Source organism: Cololabis saira, chromosome 22, assembly GCF_033807715.1.
Source record: "Cololabis saira isolate AMF1-May2022 chromosome 22, fColSai1.1, whole genome shotgun sequence".
In the NCBI taxonomy this organism is placed as follows: Eukaryota; Metazoa; Chordata; class Actinopteri; order Beloniformes; family Belonidae; genus Cololabis; species Cololabis saira.
The window spans coordinates 19763180-19780380 of record NC_084608.1 but is presented as its reverse complement, the minus strand read 5'-3'; the positions used below and the strand labels follow the sequence as shown (position 1 = coordinate 19780380).

Genomic DNA, 17201 nt, shown 5'->3' with positions numbered 1-17201 from the left:
TGAATAAAAAATAAAATGATTGTAATGGAAGACTTAAACATTTACACAGATGCTGAAAATGATCGAATGTGTCCTTGTTTTTATATTAGACCTTATTAGCTTTTCAGTCAAGTCAAACTTCATATGACACATTCAAACCAAAGTGCTTCAGAGGTTAAAAAAAAGATAAAACATAGGAAATAGTGGAAATAGCTCTTTTGTTGATTTGTGTCTCATGTTGCGTGACAGCTAAAGCGAAATCACTCCCCCACAAGCTGAATGTGGCCTTAAAGTGTACAACACTTCATTTGACAATTTTGCACCTCTGGAAAAAAAAAAAGGGTAATCAGTCAGAGGAAGGTAGCTCCATGGTTTAATTCAGAGCTGCCAGCCTTAAATTAGCCCTCGGGGAAGCTGGGAAGAATATGGCATTTGACTGGGCTGTAAGACTCTTATACAATCTGAAAATATAGCCTTTCGCACAAAAGGGCTCTTCACAAAGTTACAAATACTTAACTCTCAACATAAATGGAAAAAAATAAGAATAACCCAAGGTCTCTTTTCAGCACTGTTGTCATCACGTTGAGCCATGTTCTCCTTTGTATGTCAGTATTTATGACATCATGAGCATCAGAGAGGTCGCTTGAGGACTTTTTTTCTCTCTCTGTTTTTTTTCTAATTTGTGTCTGGGGTGTTTCTGTCCTCTTGAGCTCTCTGAGTTGGCAATAACAATAGCTTCATCTCATTATTCAACATGACCCCATCCCAACCAGACTGTTCAATGAGGATTTTCCCTTAATAACGACTTCCATTTTGGATTAAATCAATCTATCTTTAACATCAGGTAATGTACCTTAGGTTTTTAATGGCACTGTAATTGAGCCTCAACTTCAAAAAGTTGCTCCTAGCTAATTATAGACATATATCAAATCTACTTCCCATTTCTAAAATTCCTTGAAAAAACTGTTTCATGTTTGACTAATTGACCATTTGAACAGATGGTACTTGTTTGAAGAGTTTTAGTCAGGGTCTAGATCACATCATAGTGTGGAAACAGATCTGGTGAAAGTCACCAACAACCTCGTCATGGCCTCAGACAGCGGACTGTCCGCACTTGTCCTGTTAGAGCTCGTCGCTGCACTTGATAGAGTGAATAGAAATATTGTTTTACAGTTTGATCAACACGTTATTTAGATGAAAGGAACTTAATTGGCTTGGTTTTGGTCATATTTATTATTTGTAAATGTAAACCAGGAGTCTTACTCATAGACCAAAGTTGGTCATGGTGAAAAAGCGTCTTGATCAGGATGAGCAACCAAAGCAAAGATTTGATGCAATCTGTCGGGTTCCTTAACTAAGGTATTTTTATCAAATGGCATTATATAAAATTGTTTAATTTTGGAATAAGTTGTAAAAAATTGGGTTTTGACTTACAATGAAGAAATGAACTAGACTAAATTAGAAATATAACCTGAACTTCATTAGACTGTATTTATTGGCCCGTATTTAACTTTGTATACCGGTACTTTGAGTGTTTTCTGTAAAGTTCTCTAAAGTTCTTCAGGACAATTGTGATTTGGTGCTATAACTGAAATTACACTGAAATATTCAGTTAGTTGTCATGTAAAACTTCACCACTAGTTGTCACTGAATCCTTAATTAAACATTCATCTTGAATTAAGTTAACAGTTTTGTGTAAATATTCACTTTCTGAAAGAATACTCCGGTACCTTTATTGTTTAACATATAACAACCGCAAAATGTCACTTTAGGTCAATAAATCTGCCAGACACAATAAAGGAGACACAACTCATTGTTCAACAGGAGGTTTAAACACTAAATAAATAAAGGTTTAGGCACTAAACAACAGAGTGACTAGGTTTGCAGCAATAACACCAATGTTTTGCACATAGAATGTACCAAAGAAAACCTTAAATCCACCCACTGCTGTTTAGTTGTTTTTAATAGCGTAATACTTTTAAAACAGGTCTTGGATATCTCTGGGGTCTTTGTTTTGCTGCAAAATAAATTTGATATCAAAACCTCTCTGATGGCACTGCATGAAGAATTAGAATCAGATTATTTTGAACACCAAGCTTGATATGTTTGAATCATTTCAGCTGCAATGGGCTGTGGTCACACATGCACAATGAGCAGACATCACAATCATGCGGTTTACTTGCCAAACACATTTTTCTTCATTCACAGAGCAAAAGAAAAAAGAAATAAGGAAACCTTTCAAAAAAAAAAAATCTGAGCGCTTGTGCTATATTTGGACTCAAGATATAGCAATAGCCTACGGGGGTCTGGCGCATGGGCCTTCAATGTATTACATTTTGATACTAATCAAAGTGACAAGCGTGCTGGGGTCGGCAGGGATGAGCACAATGTGGCATAGCGAAATAATATTACCCTAACAGCTGAACCATAATCCACAGCTCCTCTTTGACACTGAGATCAAGCACTTATTGGTATCAATAATTCATTCGCAGGAGGGACGTTATCACTGAGACAGTCACGTCATCACAAAATATCTTATGACATCCCACCTGACTGCTCTTTAAACACACTTATTTTATTGTTCCCAAACCACTCAGGAGAAAGGTGTACCAAATTTAAAGCAGTTGCATCTACGCAACTGTTGCTCCTGATTATAAAGTTGGATTTCAAATCCTGTTATCTGTCAATCTCAGTTGTACTCAATGCGGTTTCTAACAGCCAAAAAAGGTGTTAGGACATGCCACGCCGCTTGATTTGTGAACTTGTTGTCCTGGTATATCCTCTACAGTATCAAATAAACTGTGAGACAATGAGAAAGTCATGCTTGATGACTCTCAATACATTATGCACTCAAAATAGTATTAATATTATTATTATTAATAATAATAATAAGTTATTATTATTATTATTATCATTATTATTATTATGTGCCTGTGAGCAAGTGTTTTTATATGTGTTGTAAAGCAGTTCAGTTAAAAAAGATCAACTTTATCAATGTATCAGTATTGTTGTTTTAGGAAAATAAGTACCTGGGTCAGTAGCTGACATAATTGCACCAAACAGCAGACAGTCAGTGAGGGAGAATTGTCCATCCTTGGCCGGGTCCAGCAGCACCATCAGTCTGGTGAAGCCGTAGGTGCAGGCCCTGGCATTGAAAGCCAACAGAAACAATGAGACACAGTCTGGCCATCAGTGAGTACAGACGAGCACATGTCTATCAGTCATCCTGTTAACCACAGCAGGGCCTCCCCCACAGCAGTCTGGGTAATGGGGCCAGTCGCAACCGACAGATGAGTTGGCGCCTCTCTAGGTTGCAGCTGCTTCTCACAAATAGACAAACAAAGATGTGACTGTAATTATTCCAAACACATTTAAGTGAATATGTGGATCAACATTCCTATTCTCTCACTTTCACCTACAAGCACTGGCATGCTTGCAGATGCATCAAATGTTCTCTGTTTATCTAAGCAACAATCCATATTTCTCTCCTTATCTTCCTCTGAAACTATCATGAGCACGCCATTATAATTGAGATTCATGGAACTCTGAGTGTATGCATTTGCACGGCATCACTTGAAAGACTAAAAACTTGGTGAAAACTTTGTCAAGGGCATTGCACTAGTAATAATACAAGAAAGGAATTTTTATCAGCTCTGGAAGACGATAATCATATAAATCTGAAACCTAAGTGTTTCAGAGTGGCCAACAGTAATGTCTCCCTTTATAAAAGTGCTTCACGTTCAACAAAAGCTTTTCTTTTTTTCTCTGCACGCAACACTAATTCAGCTCCAGACTGCCAACTGATGTATGTTAAGTACTAATCCAGTTAGTGGAGACGCATCCCATAATAATCAATATGCCAGCAGCGTGTCCTCTGGAGAACCCTGGTGCCTGGTCATGTTTCTCTGTTGCTATGGTGACCGCACACAACCTGTCCCCATGGCCGGGATTTAAAGCACTGTCCTCAGGTCGAGACACTAAGCTGCCTTATTCATGTATCTTAAAGAGAGATTTGAGGTTAGGGAACTGTGTGCGTGTGCGTGTGCGTGTGCGTGTGTGTGTGTGTGTGTGTGCGCGCGCGCGCGCGCGCGCGCGTGTGAGTGCGTGCGTGCGTTGATAGAAATCTTGGTTTCAAGAACCACAAAAGGCAGTTTACTTTTTGAAAAATTCACAACAATGGCAGCGTCTGCTGCTGAGATAAAAGAACATTGTGCATAAATAAATGTTTTGGAAAATAGTGATCAGCCTTGCAAAACTCATGAACAATCTATTTATTTAAACTTTTGTAAGTATAGAAAATGAAACTACTAACTAAATCAATTTATGTTTCAACATCTTTTCTTTACTTGTTCCAAAAAACATTCAATAGAGAGAGGACAAACACTTTCATGCACTGGATATACAGTATCTGCAAAACATTAAATGAATGGTGAACTGAGCTTTAGCTTAATTGTAGTCAGATGTAGCTGGAATAGGCTCCTGCGGATCCCCATGTCCCTGAATAGGAATAAATGAATGTAGATAATAATAATGAATGGACGGATGGACGTTACAGGGATATTGAGAGGCTAACTAACATCCACAGAGTCTGGAACTGTTGCTATTAATTCAGGTTATGACTGCAGGGACTGACTTAATCTAAGCCTGATTGCCATCGCCGGTGCTTCACACTCTGCTGTGAAACATTCCAGAGCAAGTTGAAGATCTTGACTTGATGAAGGCAGCAGGACCACATCATCTGAGGCCACGTTTACACGTAGCCGGGTATTTACAAAAACTGATATTTTCCCCTCTCCGTTTTCAAAAATATCCTCGTTTACACGGACCCGCATGAAAACGCTGTTAACGTCATGCCAGCCAATCAGAATCCTGGAAAAAACATCAACAAATGACACGTGTAACTTCCAGTTAAGGCTGATTTATGGTTCTGCGTTACACCAACACAGAGCTTACGGCGTAAGGTACGGCGCACATCGCCGCGTACCTTACGCCGTAGGCTCTGCGTCGATTTAACGCGGGACCATAATTCAGGGATTTACTTCCAAGACGGAACGAGAGTCTGAGAGAATTTAAAACAGGTAAAATAAAAGAAAATATTGACGGTGGCCAAACAAATTGTAAACACAGGTCGCACTCATGACGCTGCTGGTGACGTTTCTGTCGCATAATGTGACGTAAATCTCCGTTTTCCTCCGTTTTCCTCCGTTTAGACGCAAACGTGAAAACTGAGTTTTTGAAAATCTCCACTTTGGCCGGAGTTTTCAGAAATTATCGTTTTTGGGGGCTTTGACCTCCGTTTTCGTGTAAACGAACGGCCAAAACGCATGAAAACGCCTCCGTTTTTGCCCCGTGTAAACGGGGCCTGAATCTCTCTTTCTGGAAACAAATTCGGCTCGTTGGCAATGTGGACCAAAGTGGGGCTCTGTTTGCATAAAGAGAGAATGCCTCATAACAAAGTACCCACATCCTTTACTCCTGGACACTCCCCACAAAATATCCTGAGGGCCATCCACACTTTGAGTAAACTCCCATGCCCCTTCTAGTGAGGGTAGAGAGCTGGTCCAGCGTTCCATGGGCAGGGTGGAATCTGTGTTGTTTGTCTCCCTTCTCTGGCATCCCTACAGAGACCTTACCTGGGAGGCTGAGGAATGAGATTATCCTATAATTGGAGCACACTCTCCAGTCTTCCTTCTTAAAAAGGAAAAAAAAAAACTTCATCCCTGTCTGCCAGTCCATAGAGACTGACCCCAATGTCCATGTGATGTTGCAGAGGCTGACAACCAACATTTCCTTCACCCCTGGATCCCTGCCATCGTGGATCCCTGCCATCTTTTTAACAACCTCAGCGATCCCAGCCCTAGTAATGAGCGGGCCCACCTCAGTCCGCAGCCTCCTCTGTGGAAGACATGTTGGTGGGATTGAGAAGATCCTCTAACTATCCCTTCCACCGACTGATGCCATCCCCAGTCGCGATAAACATCCCCTCGCCCTCCCTATACACAGTGTTTGTATGTTACTATAGTGCGCTTTGAAGGTTGATTCTCCAAACCCGCTTAATGACCAAATGCACATTGTGCTGGACCTGGAAACAGTAAGCCAGGAAATATCACTGCTCCTGCTGAGTCTTCTGAGGGCAACACAAGACATTCAAGACAGTGACAGTCTCCCCCCAGCAGGTCAAATCCTGCTGGGGGAGCAGGTCAGATATTTTTGTTCACATTATCATTTGTGTGTGAGTTTGTTTCTGCATTGTGATCCATGTGTATACAAAAGCCTAATGCTCTTCAAATACTCATTTTTCTGTTGGTCTTTAATTTAGAGGCAGCACCCTGCATGGGACTAAACGAGGGTAAATATTAATAAGATGGTTGTGTAGCGTGAAATTCGTGTCTCCTTGTGTTAACGAAATGACTTATCTTTGTGTTAAAACTTGCTTGTGTCAGCTTAAACACCCAGGAAAGGAGATTTCTGGTTTATGTGGCATTTTTTTTTAAATACAATTCAGTTTAGGTTGAATCACAGCTGCAGGTTAAACTACTAGCACAAATGGCAGGTAAATGCGGTTTTAGACATAACATGACTGTTTCACTGTTTTATCACATGTGGTTAAATGCTAAACCTCAGCAAACGTAGTGACATCCCGAGATGATGTGTTGAATGCCTCCAATTAGCATCAGAAAGAACTCAACTTTGTTTAACTAATGAGTGGCAGATTTGACTCTGAATGATGAGGGCCCGAAATGATGTATCTAGATGCTAGAATATACATATTTACCAATGCCTTCAACACTTTATTTATAACACTGATATTTGCAAGTACCAGCACCTGTGATGTCTCTGTTTATCTTCCTTCAACTTACCAAAGCAAGACGTTCAAGGAGAGCAAACATTAGACCCACAGTTCAAGTTCAGCAAGGTACCATCAATTATCAGTAATTGTATCACCTGGTTCAAAAGAAACAATCTGAAACCATGATTCTCAGTCTGTAAAGGGTTGAATGCTCTCTCAAGTCTAAGAATACTAGGGATGCTTTTCGGACATGTCCAAGTGGCTGAGACCCTGGGCCAGACTTAGGCCATGATGGATAGTTGAGGTTCTAGGTTCTCTAGGTTGGCCAAGAAACACCTCGGTATTCCCCAAGAAGTCTAATGGCGCTTTTACACTAGTACCTACTCAGCGCGACTCGACTCGCCACGCCCCCGTTTTGCGCTTTTACACTACGGGTGGAGGCGTGCCGAGTAGATACTTTTTCTGTATCTATTCTGCCGAGGTTCTAAGCGGCTGAGTCGGCCCTGGATCTGACGTCATCACACTACAGGCCACCGATTGGTCGGGGGGCGGGGCCGTCAGACGTTTGAATCAGGAAGCGGGAGTCAGCGCAAGCGACTCGCGGCTTCCTCATTTTATCCGACAGGGAATGGCAGCGCAAAAGTCTGTTTGGTGATCCAACTCTGAGGTGCAGATGTTCATAAACCTGGTGGCTGAGGAGAGAATTAAAAAGGGATCTAGACGGGCGATAAGGAACGACCAGATCTACCAGGAGCTCGGTCACTTCTCAGCTGCTCACAGCTCCAGCTTACTTTTCATCAGCGCCGACACAAACAAACAAAAAAAAAAGCGTCGCCGCTTGAAGCTTTTTTCACTCTCATTTTTAACTTGATATCGAACACAAGCCACAGACCCAGCAGCACATTTATCATCTCCTCCAGGTTCTACATCTTTAGTGTTGTTGTCTTATTCCTTTAGATCACACAATCAAATACGTCACAGCAGCTTCGCTCCAACCCGCCCACTTTTCATCTGGGTGTCTAGACGAGGCAAGTGGAGGCGACACGAGGTTAACTCCTAAGGTCAGTAAATGTTCAGTGCTGCTAAACCTGCTCTTAAGTTGGTCCACCGGATACAATATCTTTGAATGTATTCTCATCTAAAAAAATGTATTGGGGACATTGTTATAATTTGTAATCTTCACAGTCTCTTTCCAAACCTAATATATCCACCAGTCAGTTAAGTTCCACCAGCTCTTACGACTGCAGACTTAAACTAGATCCTACCAGTAAGTAGATTTCCAAATGTTTGACTTTGACAAACATGTTTGTTTGTCTTGTCCCTACAGTATGTATCTTAAAGGGCTCTTTAAAGTGTCAGTTCAGGTCAATAGTTATGATATCATTACAATCCAGACCAAGTGATTGATTACAGGGTTGGGATGAAATCAAATCAGCTTTCTTTAAAATACTTTAATGGGGGGTAAAAGAAAAAAAAAAGTATTACAGTGAATACATATTGTGTTTTGGTGGCAGTGATTTTTTCATTTTCAATCAAACAACTGATTTCATGTAGGCTGTAGGCTACTAACAGCTGATACTGTCTTTGTTCTGACACTTCAATCAAGTTCAACCTCTCAAACTCATAATGTTGTGGTTCCGTGCTAAAACCAGAGCGAAGTTAGCCACACATTAACTAAAGCTTGAGTTATGGTTCTGCGTCAAAACGACGCCGTGCCTACGGCGTGTGGTTTGCGAAGACGCAGACCCCACCTGGCCTCACCTTTAAATTCTTGCAATGTCAGATAATGAAAAGGACAGTGGGTATGTTTCTGTCTTTTGGTATTACAGGCCTCAGTTGAAGCACCTTGGCAAAAAAAAAAGAAAAACACAAACATGTTTCAGCATGTAAAAATGAGTTCTACTTCTCAGGAAAACTGGGGAACATCTGCCAGTATCAGATATTGAGACAATACTTAGGCTGCTATACATACGGTACTCTACGGTGGAACTGTGAGTCACAAGGAGCGTTGCAGAGTTAATAACCTACTCAACACCACAAAAACTAAGATGTTAGTTTTTGACTTTAGAAAAAAAAACAAAAAAAAACGAGCCTGTGTGAAAAAGATTCCCATCAATCAGGGGGATGACCTGACCTGGAGCTCTAACACCAAGGAGCTGCAGAAAAAGCCGGAGCAGAAATGGAGACTTCTCAGAGGGAATCGCCTCCCAGCCTTCTACCACTGCAGCATGGAGAGCGTAGACATATGGTCTATGTGGGTGGTACGGCAGCTGCACACCCTCAGAGAGGAAGGTGCGCCACAGGGTCGGCAGGGCAGCGGAGAGAACAATTGGCTGTCCTCTCCCCACCCTGTATCAAATCTACACCTCCTGCTGTCTTAAAAAAAGAAATAGATGATATACAGGATCCATCACACCCAGGTCATTGTCTCTTCCAGCGTTTGCCGTCAAGCAGGGAACACAGAGCAATAAAAGCTGAGACAAACCGATTAAAAACACAGCCTTTATCCAAAAGCAATAATGGCTCTGAACTCAAAATAGAGCTACTCCCTTTTTTCCCGACATGCAAAAGTGCAATAGTCCTTACAATTGTGCAATATATTATGTGCTGGGACACAAAACATTTTGTAATCATGCTATAAGTACATATTATGTTTTCTTTACCTATCTTTATTCCCTTTTATACCTTAGGCTAAGTTGATTGCACCTTCAATTTCATTGTTCTTTTGTTAGACAAGTGACAATAACAACAAAGATCAACCTCATCTTTCATACCTTAACTTATCTTTAAACTCATGGTCATCAGACTTTCCTAGCATCTTCGTCTTTTAAGAAAATTAGGTAATTGAAAAGTAACTCCTTGTGTCTGGTCTTATTATTTGCATGCAAGTGCTCAAAACCTTTATTTTTTCTCTTATGTACCCTTAAACACAATGATGGGTCATAATAAACACAAACTGCTTAAGAAAGTGCAGTAGATGAAAGTTGAATAGTCAACAAGCAACTATAAAATACTAAAGATGTCAAAGAAATATCGACTGAGGATGTAATATTTCTGTGGAGTCAGATTTTTCACAGTACCAAGCCCTATTTATTGCATTGACAGCAAATCTTAAAGCAGGAAAATAATAAAACCGATGTCCTGAGTATTTCGCGTCCATAGTTTTGAGTGCAGCAGGTTTGCGCATATCCGTGGGTTTGCAAAGATCTCAATTTCCCCCAAAGTCTGAGAGTGCCATCTAGCTTTGTCAGGCTGGAATATCAACACTCATTCATCAGCACTGCAGTTGTTTTCTAGACAGCTACCCAAGCAAGCCGGAGTGCCGCTAGGATTTTATAACATCACTGTCAAAGCTTAGAACAGTGCAGAGCTTTAACAAACATTGGATTTTTCATAGTATGAAATGTCTAGGTGTAATTAATGAGCTCAGGCAGGCATTTCAAGGGTGCTGCTTTTCCACCACATGCTGACACACTGTTCCAACACTGCAGAGCACTAATTAATGTTATTACATGCACCTGCACTTTTCTTGTATTCCTGCTATGAAAAAGAAAAGAAAAGGGGGCCTTTACAACCGAACCGATAGAAATTGTACATCCAGCTGCAGAGATTTTTGCAGAAGGCATGAAAAGAATTGTTAAGTGCACATGTGATGGGACTAATCAAAGCAGAATACATGACTACTTTGGAAGAAAAAACATTTTCAGTGGTTCCTCAGGCAAGTATTTTGTTTCACTATACAAAGATGTTGGGAAAATGAGAAAAAAATGAAATAAATTACGTACCCTATGCACAAACAGCTGATCATAGTACCCACAAAAGCAAAGGTCAGAACAGATCCCAGATTCCGGATGAACCGTTTCTGGAATACCATTTAAAAAGGAGCTCTGATTAGATCAACACATGAAACAAAGAAGGCACATTATGTACAGTACATAAATGTTGTGAGACAGACCAGAACTCCCACGTGGTGGTATTCTTTTATGGCTTAGATGATATCATTTTCCATGTTGGGACAGTGGTCTCACCTGGTTCAGCGTGTAGCCGCCGTAGAAGATGATTGGTGGCAGGAACAGATTGAAGAGGACCTCCAGATCAAAGATCTCCTGAAAAAGACAGAGTTGTTGTGTTGTTGCTGACAGGGGCTCCGTGGGGAGCAGGAGATGTCTGTTTACTGAATGCGACTAACGGACAAATGGATTACAAATTGTTCACTCCAGAACCCTATTTCAGCAGACACAAGTCACAGCAGACACCGGCACGAGTACCTCAACTCTATTCATGTCACAGGAGAATGTCCTGTCTTTTAAAAAGACCAACAACAACATAATATACCCTGATAGGAGTTCTGGGAAATGATACATCCTTTCTCAGTATTTCATTGCCTTACGAGTCTGCTCATGGAACAACTGGTGTATAAATTAAGCTTTGGGCAAATATGTCCAAACTCAGACCAATTAAAGCAGGATAAAACAGAAAATTGGAGATATATGTGCTCCTGTGGGCTCCTACAGGCCATGGGGATAAGTAAGGTATGACTTTTGAAGCCTCACAATGATGGGTAAAATAAATGTGAAACAACATCAATGCTATTTATCACCAAAAACTAGGCTTTGTGAAGCCAAAGCAAATGTATTTTTGCACATCCAATCTCTTTTTGACTGTTGCAAGACACTGAGATGGTTATCTTTGCACACCCTTCATCCTTGAACCTTTCTTTCTTTGTATTGTGGGTAGATTCATGAGATCAAAACAGCAGCAATAGTCGGTTCAAATGAATATAATAAAATGTTTTTCTTGATTTTTTTCCATTCCACAAGGCCTCCTCACCTTGCTCAAAATATAATTCAAAATTAATTTCATTTCAGTTCCAAAAAGAGAGAGATGCAGAGATGACACTGACCTTTAAGAACAGATCTGCCTTTTAAATAGAATTTGGAAACGGCATGAATATATGGTTGGACGAAAACAACAGCCCAGCCTCTGTAAATTCCCTACAGCCACGGCACTCTGCATGCACTGCTGCAAGCAAATATTTACCCAAATACTGGGCGTGGGGGGCGGGGGTGTATATATATATATGAAAATTTGTATTTTTCTAAATTACCTTTTCCTTTTTATTGCTGAAGATTCCCATATAGAGATCAAAGAGTCGCCATGCTTCCATGATAATTTACATTTAAAGTGGTTGCTATGGCTACAAATTGCTGCTACAGTTCTTCTACCATAACCCAGCTAAATAAAAATGACTTTTTATTGCTGCACTTGTCCATACATACACACATATATACACACACACACACACACACACACACATATGTATATATGTGTTTATGATAAAGACAAAACTGCTCCACAAAGTCAAATACAGATGCTGTAATCAACAAATGATGCATGTGCAGGTGGTCTTGTTTTAAGGGGCACCTGCACCGTACGGTCGACAACGGTGGTGAGCTGTATACACTAATTGCCTCTTCAGTTGAGCAGCACTAAATTTAATCAGACCACAAACTTTAATGCTGTACTCCCCAGTGGCACATAATGGACTCGGTGATGCACTGAAATCCTTATCACTCCTGGCGAGGTCCCCATATGTATCAGCTTAATGGCTTGATGGCTACACACTGCCTGACTGATGTAATGGCCTTTGTAGTAGCCTTTACTGGTTTGCTAATGAGACCCCCGCATTCATAAGGGGGCACAGAGTCCAAGTCATTAGGGAAGAGTTACACTTGGCCTGGATGGTTTGCAGGGCTCTTGGGCTGAACATTAACTCAAAGATAAAAAAAAGAGAACAAAATCAAATCTGCTTATTCTATATTCTCATATGCTGGTTGGAGATTGTGTGTTTGAAAAAAAAAAAAAGAGTTAATAGTTTGTTTTCTTTTAAATTACAGTCCTCTCTTATGAAGCTGTTAAAATATAAAAGCAAACCAGAAAACAAAAAGGTCCATCTCAGGGCTGTTGCCAATCCGTTGACAATGCTGTCACTCTGGCTGCCCTGACACACTGCTCAAACCCACCTGGATGGGGGCAACACATATGTCAGCAAGCAACCATAATCCCCACAAAACTAGTCTTGATGCTCACTGAAATACACTGGGATTCCACCTGCAGTTGGATATTGCTGACTGACAGCTGACATGGTGAGAATCAGCAACATCGCCCCGGTGTTAGGGGTGCCACAGGGGTGTGTCCTCAGCCCTCTACTCGACTCCCTGTTCTAATATCATGTTAAGGTTTGTCGATGAAACAATGATTCTGGGCCTAATAACAGAAAACAAATGAGAATGCCTACAGAGACGGGGTAAATGCACTGAGTCCGCCGTGCCTGGAAAATAACCGTTCTCTGAAAGTCATCAAAACCAGGAAGAGGATTGTGAATTTCAGGAGGACATTCCAGATATAGTTTAAACTGTTTTACGTTTCTCACAGAGTTCTTCTGGACACTCCATACAGAAACTGCGGCCAAGAAAGCTTGGCAGCAACTCTTTTACTTGAGGAGACTGAGGAAGTTTTGAATGAAGGGCAGCATCCTCCTCACAAACTTCTGCACATACATTGACAGTCTACAGATGGACTGCTTAACTGTGTAGTATGGGTACCGCACCAGTCATATGTGGAAGCTCTTTGATGAAGATGGCACAGTATATCATTTGTATCAGGACATCTGCCAAAGACGTTGCCCGTAGCATTGCCAAGGACCTCTTCCAACGCACGACTGTTCTTACTAACGTCTGGTAGACACTACTGGAGCCTGTCTGCACACACGAACAGGCTGGATGACAGTTGGTACAACCAGGCTATCAGACTCTTCAACACATCACGATGATCAAGCACTAAAAACAAGCCATGTCTACTAGCAATATGTGCAATTATTGCTATTGTCACTTTGCACTCATTTAAAACTGTGCGGGTCTCTATGACAGTACAATTGCACCAAGTAGATATTTTTCTGCACTTTCATAAAACATACGTTTTTCTAAATATATAAATTACTATTTTTGTATTTCTATTTTGCCCTTCGTGTGCTTGTATTGTTTTTAGTACAAGTTGGCTGGTTCCTCTTGTCCACAACGTTTCACAGACTTTTGGTTAACCTGCACATAACAATTAAAGAATCTTGAAAATTCCTCATTAACAGAGGACTCTGTTCTTATTTCTGTGATCAGTTTGTAGTGGATTCCAAACGGTGTAGCATATTGATGAGTAATGATGTTAAAATATGCCAACCTATGAAAAATAGGATTTTAAACTTACTAACTGCAGTTTACACAGTCAAACACAACATTGTTTGCTCAATGAAAATATTTTAAAACCCCTCCCTCAAATAAAACCCTATGTCTAAATGTTGCTAAAAGGCAAAAATGTGTAGAGTGGGATAAATCAAAGGCTCTGACTGACAACTAGAGGTAAAATAAAATCCATGAGGGGGAAAATACACAAGTGCGCCACCTCAGACGACCCACCACCTTCAGGAAAATGCTTGTGCTGCCATGGTGACACACATGCTGTAGAGGAGATTCACAAAACCAGACATTACTACAATGAAAACAACTTCACCTTTGTGAAAGGGCTGAACACCAAAGGAGCAAGACAGTTTGTTGAATTGTATGAAAATCCCTGAAAAGGTGAAGGAAGTAAATTATATGTTAGCAGAGCTTAGCACAAAGCAGCAGAGACCTCGGGGTACAACAAAGTTGTTTTTTCCTCTTCACTTGTAACAAACATGTAATCAAAAGTCCTTTTTTCTGAGAAAACTGTCAAAAGAAGAAATAACAACCTTAAGCAATCAAAGTTTTCACCACTGCAAAGATATGAATGCATATTTATATGATATAAATAAATAAAACATATTACAAGCATCATTTATTTCTCAAATAGGTGTGGCATGTAGTTTCAGTTTACCCTTTGGAAGCAGAAGATTAAAATCCTCTGGATTTAGGTACTGTCAAAGCTTTATTTCAGTTGCTATACTTTAAATTATTCTTGCTTACAGAAGCTAAGAGTATGGACCCAAACATTTAATTTCCTTCATAAATGAAATTACTTACTCTGACTCTAAATCTCTCTTTTGTCTTTAGCAGCAAAATCTTTGCAAAGGCTATCAATAACATAATATAAACACATTTTATGGTTTGGTGTAGTGTTTGCCTTATAAATAGTTCCTGTCACTTTAAAATAGATGGGTGATATTCACATCTATAACAGTGTTCTGTGTCTAAGAGGAAAGGCTGCAGTCTCTGCTGAGATCGCACGCTGTCTCACGTCTTTTCTGCAATGCAGACCAATCTGCCACAATATCCTTCGCAAAAGTATCTCATTATGGGAATGCATAACTTATACACATACCATTTTCTTGTCTGTTTGCATAGATTAAGTTGTTTCTTATGTCTTGCTTCATCTGCTCTATAAATAAAGCTGTATCTGTAAGTAGACTTTTTTAAATTAAATTTCCTCTTTTTCCTACAACACACCTGAAAGTACTATTTCCTCTTGTTGTTCCTTAATTCAACCCTAATGTAGGTTAGATTGCATCCTTGTCCTCTTACTCTCTGTACAGTCACCTCCTTGCTTTTGTAATAACAAACAAACCATAAAAGCACCAATAACTAAAAACCATTGGACTATCCTGTATAGAAGTAAACATTTAGGAGACACGCTGTACACGTTGGTATGTTTTCAGATGTTCTTGCTTTAATCTTGATGATGTGTTATTAAGACAAAGTGTTTTGATTCACTGGAGGTCAATTTAAGTTGCCATAGTTACCATAAAAGGGGGTGAGTGTCTGGAGCAGCTTTGACTGATTTTTCCAACATGTCGGCAAAGGTATTCTTGTGATGTGATGTTGACCAGCAAGATATGAGAAGTGCCATTCAGACCGTGACAAGGGCACACACGCTCTCTGTTCACCATGTGTCCTCTTTCATCAGATGACAAGTACCTCACAGCCAAACCCAGAAGCATACCTGCAGATATTGGAATAAAAATGCTATTAAAACAAGTTAAAGCCCTAAAATATTTTCAATTGTATGATGAATTCTAATAAAAGAACGGTTAACTCACAAAGCATAAATGTAAACTGCTTCTTTTAGGGACATCTTTTAACTTATTCTAAAACTATTTACTAATTAATGTTTCCTATTATAAATGAAAATACTGAGTCATATTTAAAAAAAAGAAAGGCATATACCCATATATTGAAAAGTAACTCTTATTTCATGCTTAAAACTATGCATATCTATAGGAATCAATGGTGAGTTTCATTAGACAGAAAGTGTAAGTGATTGATTTTCCATGTAAAGATTGACCCAAATGTATCACTTTTAGGGCTTACATTTGTGGCCAGCACATATTTAATTATAATTTTAGCACACTAAATGAACTGTAACAACAGGAAATGCTGCTGAATAACAGCTTCCGGGCTCTCTACTCGGAAACTATTTGAGTTGGGGTTACTTACCATAAAACATTGCACCTCCAGATTCAGTTATGAGTCTATATTTGAACTGTTTTAACTTCCACACGCTGAGGATCGTTATTAAAGCTAAGCCAGTTGCAGCAAGGACATATAATGCTGCTCTGTCATGCCTAAGCTTCATAGTGTCCAACATCTTCAAAGCCTTTCAAAGAATTTTGTCTCATCAACGTTACTTGAGAGACGCAACTCAGCCACAGCAACATCCGCATCAGGAGCGCTCCAGCGCTGATGCCTTTAGGTGAAATTGGACATTTCTGATTTCTCTTCAAACAAGTGGGATATATTTGTTAAATTTTCCCAGTTTTTAAAGAAAAGCCATCAAAAATAACAATTCACTTGCTCAAATATATACTAGAATACATTTTGTTTGTATAAATGTTATAATGCGATGCTCTTTTGCAGAAACGGTAGGGCCTAAATAAATGCACGAGTTATGCTACCAAGAGCATATAGGAGTTGGGAAATACACACCGAATAAAAATTAGATTACCATAATGTTCTTAATTCAAACTATGGATCTTTTTTTAACCGAGTGAAAACAAGATACATGTCATTGGCCCGTGGCTATGTGTTTACATATTCCCATTTTTTAAAATACCAATCATTTTGTGTGATTCTCGCAAATTCCAGCAGATGGCACCGGATACAAACTGATTAACATCTCTGCTCGCGTTGCTGAGCTCCCAAATAATCAGTTCAAGCCGGCTATTTGAATTAATTCATTTGGTCGCTCAAATTAGATTATTTTGTGTTCTAAATGTCCATGTGAATTGTTATTGCATTAAAATATAAGATGAACAGACTAAATTTAGGAAGCAGTAGGCTCGTGCACTGTGTTGTCTGATGTCTGATAAAGGCTGATTTATGGTTCCGCGTTACACCAACGCAGAGCGTACGGCGTAAGGTACGCGTCGATTTAACGCGGAACCATAATTTAGGCTTAACGCTGC

At 39.9% G+C, this 17201-nt stretch overlaps 1 protein-coding gene across 1 annotated transcript in view; it reads right to left on the bottom strand.

Annotated features, from left to right (window-relative positions):
- Window positions 1-16403, bottom strand: part of LOC133423582 (sodium/hydrogen exchanger 9-like) — a 112147-nt gene extending 95744 nt beyond the window's left edge. The window contains exons 1-5 of the mRNA XM_061713810.1: window positions 16234-16403; window positions 15540-15739; window positions 10798-10875; window positions 10555-10631; window positions 3009-3124 (exon numbers count right to left, since the gene is read on the bottom strand). Coding sequence (XP_061569794.1) covers window positions 3009-3124; window positions 10555-10631; window positions 10798-10875; window positions 15540-15739; window positions 16234-16384 — 622 coding nt within the window. The 5' untranslated portion in view covers window positions 16385-16403. The remainder of the gene's footprint in view (window positions 1-3008; window positions 3125-10554; window positions 10632-10797; window positions 10876-15539; window positions 15740-16233) is intronic.
- Window positions 16404-17201: the final 798 nt, after the last annotated feature.